Source organism: Fistularia commersonii, chromosome 23, assembly GCF_037954325.1.
Source record: "Fistularia commersonii isolate RoL2024-O1a breed Wild chromosome 23, RoL_Fcom_v1.0, whole genome shotgun sequence".
NCBI lineage: Eukaryota > Metazoa > Chordata > Actinopteri > Syngnathiformes > Fistulariidae > Fistularia > Fistularia commersonii.
This window is the reverse complement of record NC_141306.1, coordinates 542,501-560,518: the sequence shown is the minus strand read 5'-3', so window position 1 is coordinate 560,518 and position 18,018 is coordinate 542,501. Positions and strand designations below refer to the sequence as shown.

Here is an 18,018-nt window from a genome sequence, read left to right as displayed (position 1 = left end):
GCTTTAAACATTGTTTAAATGAATTGTAATTAGAAAATGAGATTTGAGCCAGCGGGAGTTGGTGGGGCCTCGGAGAAGACAAACCGGAAGCAAAGCAAACATGGCGGCTCCTGGACGCCCCGACGCCGACGGTTGAAAACGCCTCGGTTCCCAGAGGCGGACGCTTGGGAGACGCGTCTCAACTCAAACCGTCACCTCGCCGCTCCCAGTCTTCTTCTCTGGTTGGGGCTTCCGGGAAAATGGCGGCGCCGCCTGACAGAAGCGGGAAGCACGGCTGCAATCGAGTCGACCTTCAACCTTCTGTCGCTTCACTCGAAGCTTCATCTCTCCAGAACGTTCGCGAGCAGCACACCTGCACATCGCAGCTGGCGGTCGATCCATCGATGGATCGCTTTTCACGTTGAGGTTCCACAGTGTCCTCAATCTGGGGGATGAAACCACCCAAGTATCAGGTGCACTGGTTCTTCACGAGTAAATAAACCGACGAATGAAGGAACATGAATGAATAAACAGGAGCTGATCAGGTCACCAACTATCTCTGGGGGTTTGTCGCCATCTAGCGGCCGTAAGCGGTATTACACCCACCCGGGCTGATCGCCGTTATCGATCTATTACTTTTAAATGACTTCTATTTATTTTCAATGGATCAAATTCGATCACCAGAACACGTGGCAACAACGACAAGGCGTCCGTCGCTTCGCTGAACGGAAACTTGTTTCCGGTCCATGCGGAACTAAAGAGAAGGCGCCTGTCGTTTCCGGCCGGACTCGTGAGCGTGCGGGACGCGGCGCGGGGATGGCCGACGCGGGGGACGCGGACGCCAAGACGCCGATGCTCGACTTCACCCTGAAGGAGCTGACGGTGGCTTCCGGTGCGGCGGCGGACGCGCCCGGTAGCTCGGCCGCCGTGCAGCTGCGGGACCACCGGCTGGTGTGCGTGGAATATCCGGCCGTCGTGTCCTGCGTGGCCAAGATGCTGGAGACGCTCGGCGGCGAGAAGACGCTGACCAAGGTGAGGCCGTCAGTGACGTCACCGAGACTTTGTTTTGTCTTTGGTATGCGGTGACGTCACTTCCTGCTACTTTGAACGTGCAGCGTGGCTTCACGTTTTCATTCAAATGTGACACTTATTTATTGCTGTTAGCGTTAGCATAGTGTTGGATCATGGCTGTTCAGAGAGGTCAAAGGTCATGTCACCCCCCCCCCACAGACCTTCGCCCACCCGAACCGGCGCCTGGAGCTTCGGTTCCGGCCCGAGGACCCGTTCTGCCACTCGTTGTGCGGGAACCGCTTCTCCTCCAGCAACCTCCTGCTGAGGGTGAGGCGGCGCCGCCGCAAGGCCGACCCCGAGCACGTGGAGTTCCACATGGACGTCCTGGGGGTCATCGGGACCACCTACAAGTTCCAGGGTGGGACGTCCGTCATTCGCACGCCACGTGGAGACATCGGGCGAGGTCATGTGACTAACTTTAACGGCGACGCCTTCACCGCCCGCAGGAATGGCCGACTTCCAGTGCCTGGCGGTTCACTCTGACGGCGGCGGCGGCGACACGTCGCTGTACGACAAGATCATCCTCCGCAAAACCCAGACCCAGGAGTTCTTCGAGCAGCCCATGCCCTTCTTCCTCCCGCCCGCCATCTTCTCCCGCCTCGACACCCCCGTCGACTACTTCTACCGACCGGACATCCACCAGAAGTGGGTGAAGGCGTCGCGCTCTCGGCTCCGCCGCCGTTTCCTCTCCGGTCGGTTTTCAAAGCGTCCTCCTCCTCCCAGCCTGATGCAGGGCGACAGCAGGAAGAAGTTCATCGGTCTGAACCGCGCCCGCCGCCCCAACAACGCCATCTTCGTCAGCTTCGCCGACCCCGCCGTGCCCGACGAGGCCCTGGAGGCGGCCAAGGCCAACTGGAGGAGGGTCTGCGTGAAGGACAGCGACAAGAGGGCCGAGGAGAAGATGAGAACGGTAGGTCCTCCGACCAAGATGGCCGCCGTCCGGGGTCAGGGAGGTCACCTCCAAGTCCTCGCGCTCGCAAGTGGAACATCCCGGTTAGCGTCGCCTTAGCTTAGCTTAGCGGAGAAAGCTAATTCCATAAGGATCATGGTAAACACACAAAGAAGGCTGCTTTGTGTGTTTTACTTCCTACTGCCACCAGGGGGCGCCAAAAACACCACACTATAATAATGATTATGATAATAGTAGTAACAATAATAATAGCAATATAACAATAATCATAATACTATTAATAATGTCAATACTACTACTACTATAACAACAACAACAACAACAACAACAACAATAGTAATGTCAATAACAATAATAATAAGATAAGATAAGATAAGAACAACTTTATTTATCCCGAAGGAAATTGTTGTGCCAGAGTTTCAAGCAAAACATAACATTAATGGATAATAGTAGGAAGGAGGGAGAATAAGAAAAATAACAAAATATAAAGTGTCAAAGTTAACGCTATCAAGTATTTTCAGGTCTTAATAATAATGAATATAATATAATCACATTATATTATATTAAATATGATATATTATACAATATAATAATGATGATAACATCATGATATCACTATTATAACCATACCGCTGCTACTACTAATAACAACAACAACAAAAACAATAATGATAATAGTAATAACATCAATGGCAATAACAGTAATAATAGCACTAATAGTAACGATAACAGCAAGAATAACAACACTAATAATAATACTATAACACAAGTAGTAATGCTAACTGAAAATAATAAACAATAATAACACTAATAATAATATTAATAACAAATACAACAACACTAATAATGATAATAATAATGTTAATAATGCTGCAGTCTTTGGCACGTCCTCCTCAGAGCCAGAAGGTCCCTGGTTGGATTCCTACCAGAGGGGCCACCTTGCGTGGACTCTCCATGTTCTGGGGTTCTTCAGGTTCTCCTGGTTCCTCCCGCAGTCCAAACCCATGCAGGAGGTTCTGCTGGAGGCCCCGCAGACGTCTGGATGAGATGTATCTTCATGAGACCGTTTGACGGACATCTCAATAACAGCTGCAGCTCTAGCGCTCCCTGGTGGTCACAGCCACGCCCTGCTCTCTTTCTGTTTGTTTCTGTTGTGGTGTGGTGACCTCCAGCACCTCCTCCTCCATCATCCATCACCTCCCCCCGGGCCTCCACCTGCCCTCATCCCTTATCTTATCTCCAACCAAACCCCCGTGTAGATGTTTGAGAGCCGGCCCATCTGGTCCAGGAACGCAGTCAAGGCCAACATCAACATCCACCCCGATAAACTGAAGCTGCTGCTGCCCGTCTTCGCCTACTACATGGTGAGGTGGACACACACACACACACACACACACACACACACACACACACACACACACACACACACACACACACACACACACACACTAAGCGGTGGTGTTTCTACCACGACACACTCCTGACTCCATTCTCAGATCTTTTGGTTTGATGGACTCAAGAGCGGGAAGTGGAAGGAGTCCAAAGTGATGGACCTCAGTGGTGGAGCTCAGGTGCAGGAAGACCTCAGGGTGAAGAAGGCCTCTGGTTTTTGGGGAACTAGATGTCTCGGTCAAAGGAATACTTTCCCTGACCAGGAGCCTCGGAGTAATCAGATTACTCTGAGGAAACCCCCACAGTGCCTGATCTTAAGAGTCACAGGGTTGCTTGAAGACCAGGAGGAGGTGGAGGATGGAGTCCATCAGAGGGACGCCACATGGTAGATGTTCTGGAGATCAAGTCGCACTGAGATGGTTTGGACGTGGACAGAGGAGGGATGGAGAAGATCTGGGTAGAAGAACGCCGAGGTGGAGGAGGTCTGGAGGACGACCAGAGAGGAGGATTACGGGTGGAGGGGAGGAGGACAGGAGGTCAGCTGGTGGTAGAGAAGAGGGCTAGATGGAGGCAGATGATTGGATGCCGCTCGGAGGAGGCAGATGATTGGCTGTGACCTCTGAAGGGAGCAGCCCAGAGGAGAAGAAGAAGGTTGTACCGGGATGGATGTCGGAGTAGCCGTCAGGTCCAGAAGGTCTCCTCACACCCAGAAGTCCATACTGAGCGGAGGTCCTTGCAGGTGACGGGTCCGTGGAGGAGCCTGTGGGTGCGTCTGGGCCACGACCCCCGCAAGACCCCGCTGTCCAAGCAGTACCAGATGCTGGACTTCAGGATTCGCTGCAGCACCAAAGAGGGTAAAGAACCCGTCGGATCCGATGGATCTCAGGAGGGTCCACGGCCTCCGCGTGAGATGTCCTCGTATGAGGACCAACTGAGACGCTTATCTGTTTCTCGTCCGCCGCCGCCGCCGCAGGATACTCGTCGTGCGACATGCCGGTGAAGGCCAAGAGGAGCGCCCTGAACTACAGCCTGCCCATCACCGTCAACAAACCAGGTGAGCAGAACTCCATTGACAAAACCATGGATTTTACTCCCGCGGGCTCCTCCCCCGGCTCGGGGGCCTCCTGGAGGCGGACGGGGGGTTCCGTCTCCGCCGCCACGGCGAGGCCTTCCGTTCGGCGCCACCCGATTGGCCGAATTCACGCCCGCCGCCAAAGCAGGCGGGTTGTTGACAGGCCGGAGGAGGTCGGATCAGGTCGAGAGAACGGCGGCAGCTGGTGGCCAGGTTCCCTCCACAGGAACCTCCTCCAGGACCACCATCTGAACACAAAGCTCCACGGACTTCCTCCGTGACCTCGGATCTGCTCCGTGTTCTGGAGAAACATCTCCACCATGTTTTCTTTCCCAGGCCCGGCTCCGGCCAGCGTGATGGAGCTTCCGGGTCAGGAGGGTCCGAGCGGCAGTCGAGATCCGGCTCCCATCACCTACCAGCTGAAGGTGAGAAGATGTCGGTGTCCTAGCAAGACCTCATTGTGAAACGTGTGTTTGTGTGTCCGGATAAAGTCTCGGGTTTGCTGATCTCCGATGTTCTCGCTCGGGCTGGTTTGTCCAGCAGGGGGCGCTCCGGCTCCACCGGCCCTCCTCTCTTCTCGGCGGAGCTCCAGTGATGTAAAGACCGACCCGTCGTGGTCCTCACAGCTTCTGTTTGCCACCACAGGACTCGAGCTACATCTTCAGGGAAGGCATGCTACCTCCTCACCGCCAGATGTTCTACCAGCTGTGTGACCTGGACGTGGAAAGGTGCTCGCGGATCTCCGTACCTTCTCCTCCCCTGAAGCTGTAGACCTCGCTTTGTGACCGTGTGCGCCGGTCCTCCTCCAGCATCCAGCAGGAGATCCAGAAGAACAGCGGAGCCGAGCAGTCGTGTGACGAGCGTGACGGCTGGTGTGTGCTCGGCACCACCGACAAGCTGAGGGACATCATCTCGGGGATGATCAAGAAGGTCGTCAGGGCCCAGAGACCACGTAAGACCACCTTCTACACACCACGAGTAGAACCCGGGACGACCAATGGCGTCGGTTCTTTGACTCGTTCCCGAATCCAGACGTCGCCAACCCGGCCGTGGCCTCCTTAATCGTTGCTCCAGGAGTTGTGGGAATCTTCTTGCCGTGACCGCTGGACTCCAACTTCTTCTTGGAGATGTTTCACCTCTCGTCCCAGAGGCTTCTTCGCTTCTCATCTTGATCAGTTGCTTCTGTGTTTGATTGCTTTCTGAATCACTGTTTTCTCTTCTTGCTAGCACTCGTACTCTGCGTTTCCTTTGCTGAAGCAGCCAAAGTAAAGCCCCTCGCTAACGGCGACGCTAATGCTATCTCCAGGAAGCTGCCTTTTCATTCAGACTTCTTCTCAGACTTCTTCTCAGACCTTCGCTTCGCTAACGTAGCCGCCCCTTTAGCCGTCTTTAGCTCATCTTTGTTCTCCAGGATGGTACAGATGGTTTGCTTAGCCGCATCGGTAACATCTGTAACGCCAACGCCGCTCTCACCTTTAGCTGTTACTTCCTTCTTCAGATCCTCTGGAATTCTTAACGTCTTCTTAACACCGCGAGCACCGGCACTTTTAGTCTTTTTGGGCGCCATACTGAGGGCTAGCTTACTGAAAAGAACAATATTACACAAGGAGGAACCATGTCAGCAGGTCGGGTTAGCATTCACCGCTGCCGCTATGCTACGACGCCACTACGGGGAAAGCGCACGTTCAAAATCTGATGGAAAAGTGTTTGTGGGTCGATTTGTCGGTGATTCGGGGCGTCCAGAAGCCCAGCATCTACCGTGAATACAGAAATATATATATACCGTCATTTCCAGACTACTGAGCGCACCTGAGTGTAAGCTGCAACGTTTAAAAATAACTAAATATATCCACGTGTGCATCTATAGGCCGCATTCGTCTGCATGAGATGTTTACACAGAAACATGCTTTTTCCTAAACAGCGTCTGTAACACGGCTGGTGAAAAAGATGAATCATAAATAAGACGAAGAAAAGTCCATCCGAGCATCCGTTTTTAAATATTTTTAATATTTTAAATATGAATGGAGAGACAGTTAAAGGACAGAAGATAGCAAGACGTCCACAAATAAGTAGACAGCAAGGAGAACAACAACAACAACAGGCATAATAATGGACATGATGGGATGTAGCAGCTTATATCCTGGAAATGATGCTATTTGTAAATAATATGTGTTGCGGCGGCTGCAGGACGGCGTCTTAGATGAGGAGCGAAAGTCTAATTAGAGTCATGTGACCCCCAGCGGCGCCGGCCATCCAGAAGAGACGCCGACGCTCCAGCCTGAACTTCAGAATGAGCTCCGAGGACGAGGACGAGGACGAGGACGAGGAGGACGACTTCCAGCCGTCGGAGGGGAGCGAGAACGAGATGGAGACGGAGATGCTGGATTACATGTGACGGGAACTTCTTTTTTGTTTTTGTTTAAAATAACGCCTTGGTTACCGTGTCATAAACGCCGTCGCGTTCAATAAACGAGGCGGATGGAAACAGCGCCCCCTGGTAGTTCGTCTGTGCACCTTCTCCGGGAAAGAGTGGTGGGATCGGAGGTGGCGAGGTGGAGACGCCGGATCGGATCGGACCGGATCGGACCGGATTTGCACCCCCCGACCCCCCCGGTGACCCCCCTCCTCCTGGATCCCTCGCCTCCTGAGACCTGCTGAGATGATTGGACCACAGGTGGAGGTGTGTGTGTGATGGGGGTGGGTGTGTCAGTGACAGCAGTGGGTGTGTGTGTGTGTGTGTGTGTGTGTGTGTGTGTGTGAGTGTGTGAACGACAGTTACCCCTTCTCAGCTGCCATATCTTATCGTTCCGGCACCTTCCGATCCCCGTATGCAGGTCACGGCTGCTGTAAATACAGCCCAGGTTTCCTGGAAGGCAAATAATTCCCCGATTAAAAATAAAAAAAATAAGTAATTTGGATAAAAATGTGGGTCAAATTTGATTATTTTATGCGCGTAAAAATTCTTAACAGGAGGAAATAAAAGCACTCGAGGTGATGACAGGTTTATAAAGGCTTTTAGAAAGTCTCTAAATATTCAATTAATTTTTATTTTTTAAATGAGAGACTTTTAAACTTGAAATTTTAAACTTTTTCTTTAAGAAATTCAATCATTTGAAAATTTGTGTGTTACCAAAAACCCAAAATCCCATTGATGTTTCTTTAAGTAATTTGGAATGGAGTTCTTCTAATTGGGAGTACTTTAAAAAAAACATAATAAAATAAATATACATTCAAAAAAATCAACAAAAATGGATAAAAAATAAATAAAATAAATATGCATTTAAAAATACATGAAAATACATTCAAAAAGTAAAACTACATCAATAATTGAAAATGTATTTATTTAAATAATGCATTTTAATTAAATAAAAATTCATTAAAATTAGATAAAAATACATTTCATTAGAAAATAAACATGCATTTAAAAATATAAATTAAAACACATTTTAAAAAATAAAATGCATTTAAAAGAAAAATAAAACTAAAAAAATGAAAATAGATGAATACATAAATAAAAGTGCATTTTGAAATAAAAATGAATTAAAAATGAAAATGGATTGCAAAAGTAGTTTAAAAACTAATTTCCCACTGATTCTTATTCCATTTTAGAATTAATACAAGAAACTGGAGAAGCAGATTTTATTAGCGGATCAATAATGTTTTTATTTCCACAGATAATTCTATCTTTATCTGAAGCAGCTTGAAATCCAGCCAGGTCATCAAACACTTGTGAGCCTCCCTTTTAAAGCAAAATCTTGAAGATAAAGGTGTGAGTGTGCGGCGGTGGAACAGCTGTGCAAACCCCCCCCCTCACACACACACACACACACACACACACACACACACACTATTACCGGGAACCCAAGAAAAACAACAAACGGCGCGGGAAGAACCCGGGGTTCGAGGCGGCCCTCGGAGGTTTTGGGGGTTCGGGGTTCTGCTTCAGGACCTGCAGGAGGTGGACGATCCTGATTGGAGGGTTCTGCTGTTTTAATCCGGGTTTATTTAAGCCGGACTGAAGAGGGGGCGGGGTTTAATATGATCCTTTATGTAACGTGGGGGGGGCAGGAAGTGGGTTCTGGGCTCAGGTGATGGCGGGGGAGGGAACCCTCTTTAAAAGCCCGCCGCCGGGCGCCTCCTTCTCATTGGTCCGTGGCCATGGCGATGTTGGCTGCTGCCGTGCTGCTCCTGCTCCTGGAGTCCACCTCCGCCACCTCGGTAGGTCCAGGTCCGGGACTCCGTCCGGGTCTTTGAGAACTTCGGACCTGGGGGGACTTTGCTGGACCAGCACTCCAGTAAGTGTGTGTGTGTGTGTGTGTGTGTGTGTGTGCAGCTGGGGGTGGTGTACACCGAAAGCGGTATGGTGGAAGGTGAGAACATCCGCCTGGGCTTCCGGCGCCACATGGACGTCTTCAAGGGGATCCCCTTCGCCGACATCCCGGGGCGTCTGGAGAAGCCGAAGCGTCACCCCGGCTGGGACGGTGAGTTTGGCTCCGCCCACGGCCGGCAACCCGACCTTCTCATTGGCCCGTCCGATGGCGTCTTCTGGCGAGTGGGTAGAGTGCTCTTGTGTGAGCCCGGTGGGTCGTATCCATGGAAACCAGCGGGTGATTGGGGTTAGATGGCTCGGCGTCTCCTCGCTGTTCCCATGGAGACAGATGGTGTTTCTTCTCCCCGCCAGGTGTTCTGAAGGCCACCGAGTACAGGAAGAGGTGCCTGCAGGTCAACGTCCTGATGACGGACACCAGGGGCAGCGAGGACTGTCTCTACCTGAACATCTGGGTTCCTCACGGACGCTCAGGTAAGCGTGGAGGTGAGGAGGACCGTCAAAAGGCGGCGTGGTGGTGATCTTCAGACCTTCTGCTCCCCAGTGTCCACCGGTCTGCCCGTCATGGTGTGGATCTACGGGGGGGGCTTCCTGGCCGGGGGCTCCATGGGCGCCAACTTCTTGGACAACTACTTGTACGACGGCCAGGAGATCGCAGACCGGGGGGACGTTATCGTGGTGACGCTGGGCTACCGCGTGGGTTCTCTGGGCTTCCTGAGCACTGGAGACTCCAGCTTGCCTGGTAGGAGGCTTTGGACACACACACACACACACACACACACACACACACAATGAAAGTGTTGGCACTGCACCTCCAGTCCACCAGGAGGCGGTAAGAGGACCAGGAACGATGGAGAACTTTGAACAAGGGGTTTCTGCGAGAACTTCCAACCTCCCAAGCAGGGATCTCCTCCGGGTCTTTCTGTAGAGCCCGGTTCCTGCAAGGACACATAGATCTCCAAAATGGGGTTCCCTCAGGATCCATATTTGTTGTCCACCAGGGAACTACGGGCTGTGGGACCAACACGCCGCCATCGCCTGGGTCCACAGGAACATCCGCTCCTTCGGAGGAGACCCCGACAACATCACCATCTTCGGGGAGTCTGCAGGGGGCGCCAGTGTCAGCTTCCAGGCGAGGACCTCCTCTTCAACCTTCTTGTGGTCCAACGTCGCCCCGGCTCCGTGTCTCATCGAGGTCCATGTCTCCACAGACCCTCACCCCTCACAACGTAGGCCTGATCCGGAGAGCCATCTCCCAGAGCGGCGTGGCCCTCTGCCCCTGGGGGGTCATCAAGAACCCTCGCAAGGTCGCCGAGGAGGTGGGTGACCTGCTCCCCGTCAGGGGAACTTCTAAGCGTCCTTCGGCGGTTGACCCCGACCTTCTGTCCAGATCGCCAAGAAGGTCAACTGCCCCACCGACGAGCGTCTGGTCCCCTGCCTGAAGATGACCGACCCCGTGCAGCTGACGCTGGCCGGCAGCCTGGACTTCACCAGCTCGCCCGACCGTGAGTCCAACCTGCTCAGATGACCACGGTTCCCGTGGCAACCACACCGGTGACGAGGGCTTAACACTAGAAGGTCACCAATTGGGTTCTCCTTCTGGGTTCTCTCCATGTTTTCCTGCCTGGGATCTCTTCGTGCTCTTCTGGGATCTCCCCAGGTTCTCCTTCCCCAAGTTCTCCCCAGGTTCTCCTGCTTCGCTTCTCTTCAATTGTCCTTCCCAGGTTCTCTCCATGTTCCTCCGCTTGGGTTCTTTCCATGTTCTCCTTCTTCAGTCCAAAAACCGTCATTGGTTCACTAAAGACTCCGTAGGTGTGAATGAGGGGGTGACTGAACAGCTGACCAGCCCATGAAGCCCCGCCCCCTACCCCATCGTCAGCTGTGATTGGCTGCTTTGTCTTCAGTTTGTCCCACCTAGCAGATTCGGTGAAGGTTAGCTTCTGAAGGAGGCTCGGTGACGGTGTGGTTCTGATGGTTCTCCAGACCCCCTGGTGTCCAACCTGGTCCTGTCGGCGGTGGTGGACGGGGACTTCCTGCCCGACGAGCCGCAGAACTTGTTCCACAACGCGGCGGCGGTGGACTACATCGCCGGAGTCAACAACATGGACGGCCACATCTTCACGGGTTTGGACGTTCCGTCCATCAACTCCCCGCTGCTGGAGACCTCCACGTGAGTTCCGTCCGACCGGGCGGGGAACATCTGCTCACGGTGAGCTCACCTCTTTCACGTAACTTGTTCTCCTCGTCCCAGCGACGACGTGCGGAGGCTCCTGGGTTCCTACACCAGAGGCCACGGCAAGGAGGCTTTGGACCAGGGCTTCTCCACCTACACCTCCACCTGGGGCCAGAACCCCAGCCAGGAGACGGTCAAGAAAACGGTGGTGGAGATCGGGACCGACTACATCTTCTTGGTTCCCACGCAGGCAGCCCTCTACCTCCATGCCACCAACGCCACGTGAGTGAGATTCACCACCTTTCCTCTCACCATGGTAGCTGGACCACCAGAGCTCCCCCTGGCGGTGCACCAGAGCACATCTTCCGGTGGAAACATGAAGTGTAAAAGTACAAAACGCTACCAAGGGCGACACCTAGGGTCAGGGGTCAGTACAGCAAGAAGCTTCCTCCTCCAGGGTTCCCTCTGTGTGGTCTGTTCTCCTGCCTGGCTCCTCTCCAGGTTCTTCTTCCCAACAGTCCAGAAACAGTGGGCCAGTTGAAGACTCAAAATCGTCCAACAGTGGTTGGACCCGTCCAGGCGACCGGAGCGGTCGCAGGTCTTTGTGGGAACTGATTTCAGGTTCTCCACCAATTTCAGAACCGGCAGGACTTACTCCTACGTCATGTCCGAGCCCAACCGGATGGCGGGCATCGGCAGGCCCTACCCCAGCTGGATGGGGGCCGACCACGCCGACGACCTGCAGTACGTGTTCGGGAAGCCCTTCACCACGCCGCTGGGCTACTGGCCACGCTACCGCGACCTCTCAGGCTACATGATCGCCTACTGGACTAACTTCGCCAAAACAGGGTAATGTGCAGGTTTCTGAGGAACCCAAGAACATGCCTGAACGATTGCAAGGAATGAGATACTGTACTTAGCAAGAGATGCCTCCTGAAGTTCACCCCAAGTCTCGCAGGGTCGGTGCTAAACTCTCCACCCTCTCCCCTTGCAGAGACCCCAACAAGGGGGACCTGAAGGTCCCAGCGAACTGGCCCAAGTTTTACCCCACTGGACACCAGTACCTAGAGATCCACTCCAAGATGGACAAGAACTACGTCAGGCAGAAGCTGAGGATGCGATACGTGCACTTCTGGACCAGTGTCCTACCCAGCTTCCCCCTGGTCTACTCTGACTGACGCCGGACCAACATTTAGTAAAGTAATTTATGAGTCCTGAAAAAATAAATAAACCTCCCACCCCCAAATAAAGACCTCCTTGAATGTCTTGAAGTGGTACATGGCTGGGAAGGTGCTGATGGTCCTCAATGTGACAAGATGTTTCTGCTCACTTTATTTTGAAAAACAAGGGGAAACAGATGAGGAAGCATTTCAAGCCTCTTCCTGTTCGTGCCATTAGCAACTGAGCTAACGCTAAATCGACACACATGTGAATCACTAGGACTAAACTTGATCAATTTGCAATCATCTGCTCTGCAGTGCCCTCGCATGAAGACGTTGAAGTTGACACCTCTTCTGGTAGAAGACACCAAAGATACCCATGGTTGTGAAAGAGCAGTGAATTAAAGAATAGAAGTCAGAAGCTCTGGAGTGGATTAGCTTTAGCTTTAGCTTAAGCTTTAGCTTTAGCAGCACAAACGATCTAAAAAGGAATGATTCTGATGTTCTGGATATGCTCGGATGTCGCCTCAAGGCTTCTGGTGTTTGCTCGCTCCGGCACCGGCGTGTCCTGTTGCTGGTTCGGACATGAAACCCAAACAAGTGAATTCCACACCATTCATAAGCCAGAAGCAGCTTCCTCCACTTTGTTCCTCCACAACCTCGGGTTCTTCTCTGGACCCGGGAACCCGTCCACCTGCCGGCCACATCCTCCTCCTGCCTTGGATTTCCCACTTCCTGACACCCGAATGCTGCCGTGGTCTCGTGATCAACCGTAGACTTTCAGATGGACCACAGAAGCGCATGAGATAATATCCCTTTCTTCTAATGGAGCTGGAGCTACTCAAGAAAGATGGTAGAGCTCTGGTGCCGCCTCGTACCCCTACTCCTGCCGTCACATGGCTGGTTCCCATCAGATCCCATCTGGGATCAGGAATGGACCCTGCAGCGGTTGTATAAGCCGGGGGGCAGGTGGGGGGCAGGTGGGGGGCAGGTTGTGGTGGGACGCCGGGCTTTATAAGCAGCTGCGGCGTCGACGGCTTCATTCCCGGCAGCCATGGAGACGCTGAGGATCTTGTTGGTGGTGGTTGTGACGGCAGGCGCCGCCTCAGCGGCCTCGGTGAGTCCACTCTTTGCTTGTCGGTGGTCCAGGGCTCGGAAAGGGAAGTCCCTGTCCCGAAGCCGGCTGGGCATCTTGAGAGAACTTCCTGAAACCCCTTCTGCCGGATCTTCAAAATCAGACCTTGTTTTTTTCTGAACCTCCTTGACGTGCTTATGTAACTGTTCCTCATATGGGGACGTTCCACTCTGTAGACAGAACCTGTTGTCCTTAGACGTGGCCTTTTTTTAATAAGTAAACTACCAAACCTAGCTCGCTGGGAAACGTTCCTGCAGAGCAGAAGTTACTGCAGTTCCAGACGGTTTGCAGAAGGTTCTTTGTTTCCAGGCTGACTCTTGTGTTCCACCTCCAGCTCGGGGTGGTGCAGACAGAAGGGGGTCGCGTTCAGGGAAGGAACGTGATCCTCAGCCTGTCCCGCTCCGTGGAGGTCTTCAAGGGGATCCCCTTCGCCGCCAAACCAGGAACCTTTGAGAAGCCCAGACCTCACCCAGGCTGGGAAGGTGCGTTCAGACTCCATACGCCACTCTAGATTCTTGTCGTGGTCCCATGACATCCATCAGCTGGATGATGTGACTCTCAGGTGTGCTGAAGGCCAGGAAGTACGCCAGGCGATGCCTGCAGATGTCCTTGCTGCAGACGTCAGCCTTCGGCGCCGAGGACTGCCTCTACCTCAACATCTGGGTCCCCCACGGCCGCCAGGGTAGAGTTCCCGTGCCGCCATGACGTCACGGTAACCTTGAATGTCTGACTCTCATGGTTTCTCCAACCCTCAGTGTCCTCCAACCTCCCGGTCATGGTTTGGTTCTACGGAGGAGCCTTCATGGTCGGAGGCTCCATGGGGGCCAACTTTCTCAACAACTACCTGTACAGCGGTCAGGAGGTGGCCGACAGGGGCAACGTGATCGTGGTGTCTGTGGGGTATCGAGTCGGAGTCCTGGGGTTCCTCAGCACCGGGAACTCAGACCTACCCGGTCAGTCCAAATTCAAATGTCCGAAAGCTTTTCTCTCCGTGTGACCCCGTCGATTGACCTGATACCGTCCGGATGCTGACCTGGCCAGGGAACTACGGGCTTTGGGACCAGCACGCCGCCATCGCCTGGGTCCACAGGAACATCAGGGCCTTCGGAGGAGACTCCGACAACATCACCGTCTTCGGGGAGTCCGCAGGGGGCGCCAGCGTCAGCTTCCAGGTCAATATTGGATATCAGTGATCTTGAGCGCACTTAGAAACGGGAGTAGATTCTGAGGTAGTCCTGATCCCTGATCCTGTCCTTCCAGACCCTGTCGCCCCACAATAGGGGTCTGGTCCGGAGGGCCATCTCCCAGAGCGGTGTGGCCCTCTGCCCCTGGGCCTTCAGCAGGAACCCACGTAGAATCGCTCTTCACGTAAGTTCTGCGCCCACGTACTCATGGAAGGCAACACCTGGGATTGGACGATATAAGGGTAGCTTAGCTTAGTGGGTAGCTTAGCTGAGCTAGCTTAGCTTAGTGAGCGAGCCCGAGCACACCCAGCTGTACCCTTACGGTTGCCTACATGCTAATCCGTGTCATTTTCTTGCGCCGTCACGAGCAGGTGCCAAATAGAGTTTGACGTTCCTCGGTTCCTCTCCGTGCTTCCAGGTCGCGGAGAAAGTCGGCTGTCCCGCGGACGAGAAGATGGTGGACTGTCTGCGATCGGTGAACGCCACGGCCCTGGTCATGGCGGCGCCTCGCGTCACCTCCGGCGACCCCGACTGTGAGCGTCTCCTTCCTGTCAATGTGAGAACAACTCTGCGCAGATGTCTTCACCTCCTTCTCCACCGACCTTCTCAGCTCCCGCGGTGACACACTTGTCACTCACACCGGTCGTCGACGGCGACTTCATCCCGGACGAGCCCGTCAACCTGTTCCACAACGCCGCCGAGATGGACTACCTGGCCGGGGTCAACGACATGGACGGCCACCTTTTCACGTCCATGGACGTCCCCTCCTTCCGTAAGGGGCGGGACATCCAGGTGTAGGTCCATCCTGGTGTAGGTCCACCACCGCCCAGGGGAAGGTTCTCTCTAAGCGTGCCTTCTTTCCATCTCAGAGAAGACCTGAAGAGGCTCCTCGCCGCCTACACCAGGTGGGCGGGGCCAGACGGTTTTAAGGTGGCGTTCGCCAAGTACTCGTCCGGCTGGGGGTCGGCGCCGAGCCAGGAGGCCATCAAGCGAACGTTGGTGGACATCGGGACTGACCACATCTTCCTGGTTCCCGCCCAGACCGCCATCTACCTCCACGCCGCTCGAGCCACGTGAGGCACCTCCTTAACGTTGACATAAAGAGCCTCCGCCTGCATCGGTGGCCGTTTTGGTCGCCCAAACTTCGGTCAGGAGGTCGGTTCGGTCCTCATCTCCTCCGACTTTGGTTCTCAGATCGTGAGCAGAACCTCTCAGAAGCTGTGCGTCCGGAATTGTTCCCGATGCTCACGACGGGAGAACATTAGCTTCCCGCTAACGGTTCACGCCGTCGATCTTCTCCCCGCCTCCAGGTCCGGCCGCACCTTCTCGTACCTTCTGTCGGAGCCCAGCCTGATGGCGGGCCCCGGCCGGCCCTATCACGACTGGGTGGGGGCCGACCACGCCGACGACCTGCAGTACGTGTTCGGCAAACCCTTCTCCACGCCGTCGGCCTACGGGGACCGTCAGAGGGACCTCTCGGGCTACATGATCGCCTACTGGACCAACTTCGCCAGAACCGGGTATCACCCGCCCGCGGGCCGGCCGGGTTCTTCTGTCCCGGGTGTCCTTGAACGCCAGGTGATGTGCTCTTCCTCGCCACCTCAGAGACCCCAACACCGGGGAGCTTCCGGTTCCCGCCACCTGGCCCGAGTTCACCCGAACCGGGCGACGGTACCTGGAGATCAGCGGCGGGATGAACCGGACCTCCGTCGGGCGGGACATGAGGGAGGACTTCGTCCGGCTGTGGACGGAGACGCTCCCGGGCCTGCGGCGCTAACCCGGGAGGCCACGGCGAGGAACCGGTTTGGAATAAAAGTTGGCTGCTCCTCAAACCTTCTTGTCTCAGATCTTTGAAACTCGTCGTCAAAAGAGGCCGGTCTTCCTGTGTACGGCCTCCTGTCGCCACCAGGGGGCGCTGCAGGACAGAATTGGCTGAAAACACACCTCTTCATCAAGCACTACCCCGCTAATCGCACTTAGCACCCCCAAAAAAGGAAGAAATGAATGTATGTATGTGGTTTTGAGATGGTTATCTGGCAGAGCAGTGACCTCTGAACTTTGGATCTTCAGTTATTGGATTGCAATTTTTATAAAAGTGTCTGCTAAAGGCCTGGAATGCGACGCCATGGCAACCAAACCCGAAGGAGTCCCTTCCACGCCCTCGGTGGGGCCGGGCTCGGTGCTAAAGCTAAATGCTAACGTGACGCTAAGCTGGGGTTCACAGCTGCTAAGGAGCGGCCATCTTGTGAGAAGGTTCCACGTCCAGGGAGAACCTGAGGGAGGAACCCTGAGGAACCCTGAGGAACCCTGAGGAACCCACTCTCGACAGAGAATGGCTTGAGTGAGTGGGTGGACACAGAGTGGGCGAGGCTCCGTGTCGTAGCGTTTGAGTGGGCGTGTCTCCTCCGGTGATTGCGTGGGTTCTCCAGGCCTCCCGCGTGGAGTGGGCGTGACACCTTCCGGTTGCTGAGAGAATCAAAAGCCGCGTCTGCCCATACACACACACACACACACACACACACACACAGGCGGACGATGGACGGTCGCAAGTGGTGCGCAACGGCGGCGTTGTGCGCCTGCGCGGTGCTGCTGCTGTCGGGGCCCCCGGTGGCCCCCGGGTCCCGGTGGCTCCCGTCCGGGTCTTCGGTAGCCACCGGGTCCCGGTGGCTCCTGGCCGTGCTGGCGCTGCTGCTCGTCGGCCGGGCGTGCGCGATGTTCATGCGTCCAATGGAGCGGCTGTGCGCGCCCGCGGACGTGGGCTACGCGGCGGCGACGGCGGGCGGCGGACGCGCTCGTACGCGCACGGCCAACGACGTGCGCCGGCGGCGGAAGGTCGGCGCGCTGCCGCCGGTTTACCCCAACGGATGGTACCGACTGCTGGACTCCCGCACGCTGCGCACCGGGGACGTCAAGGACGTGTCCGCCGTGGGTGAGTGACTCCGCATCGCCGTGACACGGACACGCGCCTTCGATTCCCCCGTGGACCCCCGCCGGAACCGGAAAGAAGGACATCCGTTCACAGGAAACCTCGGTGACACCGGAAATGTAGTGGACTGTGACGTCATCGATCAATATCTGTGATTTGAATCATTATTATTATTATTATCACATCAAGACAAGGTGCGCGGTTCATCTGAAGTGTGTGTGTGTGTGTGTGTGTGTGTGTGTGTGTGTGTGTGTGTGTGTGTGTGTGTGTGTGTGTTCAGCTGATACAAACAGGTTTTTCTTGGGTTACCATGGTGATGGCGGTTTGATTGACACACAATAGTTTCTGTTTACGGGCCCTGACCGCCGCCGGTCACCATGGTTACAGGTCACATGACCCTTTGGCCCTTCCAGGTGGTCCTCAGGTGATGCTCTCACTTCCTGTGGAGAGAGAAGGTTCCCGGAAACAGGAAGTGACATCACGTGCGGGACGACGGGACAGTTTATCTAATCTGTAAGTGGCGTCTTGTTCAATGTCACAAGGGAGGGGGCGGAGCCTATCAGAGTGACCCTGGGGCCAGGGGGCGGGGCTTAACCCAAGTGCGCCGGCTGTCAATCATCCAACCGTCGGTGCTGACAGTTCTTCACACACGGTTGAAGAAGCTCAGCAGCTTCTGTCCTGCTCTGACC

At 54.5% G+C, this 18,018-nt stretch overlaps 4 protein-coding genes across 5 annotated transcripts in view; all 4 read left to right on the top strand.

Annotated features, from left to right (window-relative positions):
- The first annotated feature begins 758 nt into the window (after nt 1–758).
- gtf3c5 (general transcription factor IIIC, polypeptide 5) lies at nt 759–6,909 on the top strand. Its single transcript, XM_086170363.1, has 11 exons — nt 759–1,011; nt 1,210–1,408; nt 1,497–1,695; nt 1,774–1,960; nt 3,220–3,324; nt 4,092–4,206; nt 4,326–4,406; nt 4,761–4,849; nt 5,070–5,152; nt 5,234–5,376; nt 6,665–6,909. The coding sequence occupies exons 1-11, from the start codon at nt 796–798 to the stop codon at nt 6,817–6,819; spliced, it is 1,572 nt and encodes a 523-aa protein (XP_086026489.1). The 5' UTR covers nt 759–795; the 3' UTR covers nt 6,820–6,909.
- A 1,643-nt stretch (nt 6,910–8,552) lies between these two features.
- Nucleotides 8,553–12,560, top strand: LOC147220589 (bile salt-activated lipase-like). 2 transcript variants are annotated; one of them, XM_086170366.1, is made up of 12 exons: nt 8,553–8,642; nt 8,758–8,905; nt 9,106–9,225; nt 9,296–9,493; nt 9,753–9,883; nt 9,963–10,070; nt 10,142–10,256; nt 10,735–10,921; nt 11,003–11,206; nt 11,564–11,773; nt 11,919–12,124; nt 12,403–12,560. In XM_086170366.1, the coding sequence occupies exons 1-11, from the start codon at nt 8,583–8,585 to the stop codon at nt 12,100–12,102; spliced, it is 1,665 nt and encodes a 554-aa protein (XP_086026492.1). In that variant the 5' UTR covers nt 8,553–8,582; the 3' UTR covers nt 12,103–12,124; nt 12,403–12,560. The 2 variants fall into 2 exon arrangements, with proteins under 2 accessions (XP_086026492.1, XP_086026491.1); XM_086170365.1 differs by lacking the exon at nt 12,403–12,560 and having other exon boundaries at nt 8,555–8,642; nt 11,919–12,168.
- Nucleotides 12,561–13,111: 551 nt separating this feature from the next.
- Nucleotides 13,112–16,180, top strand: LOC147220588 (bile salt-activated lipase-like). Its single transcript, XM_086170098.1, has 11 exons — nt 13,112–13,201; nt 13,554–13,701; nt 13,782–13,901; nt 13,975–14,172; nt 14,261–14,391; nt 14,480–14,587; nt 14,822–14,936; nt 15,014–15,197; nt 15,273–15,476; nt 15,714–15,923; nt 16,009–16,180. Exons 1-11 carry the CDS (start codon nt 13,139–13,141, stop codon nt 16,178–16,180), a joined length of 1,653 nt encoding a protein of 550 aa, XP_086026224.1. The 5' UTR covers nt 13,112–13,138.
- Nucleotides 16,181–16,938: 758 nt separating this feature from the next.
- LOC147220587 (cholesterol 7-desaturase nvd) overlaps nt 16,939–18,018 on the top strand; it is a 5,160-nt gene continuing 4,080 nt past the window's right edge. The window contains exon 1 of the mRNA XM_086170097.1: nt 16,939–17,332. Within this exon, the coding sequence (XP_086026223.1) occupies nt 16,939–17,332 (394 nt within the window). The remainder of the gene's footprint in view (nt 17,333–18,018) is intronic.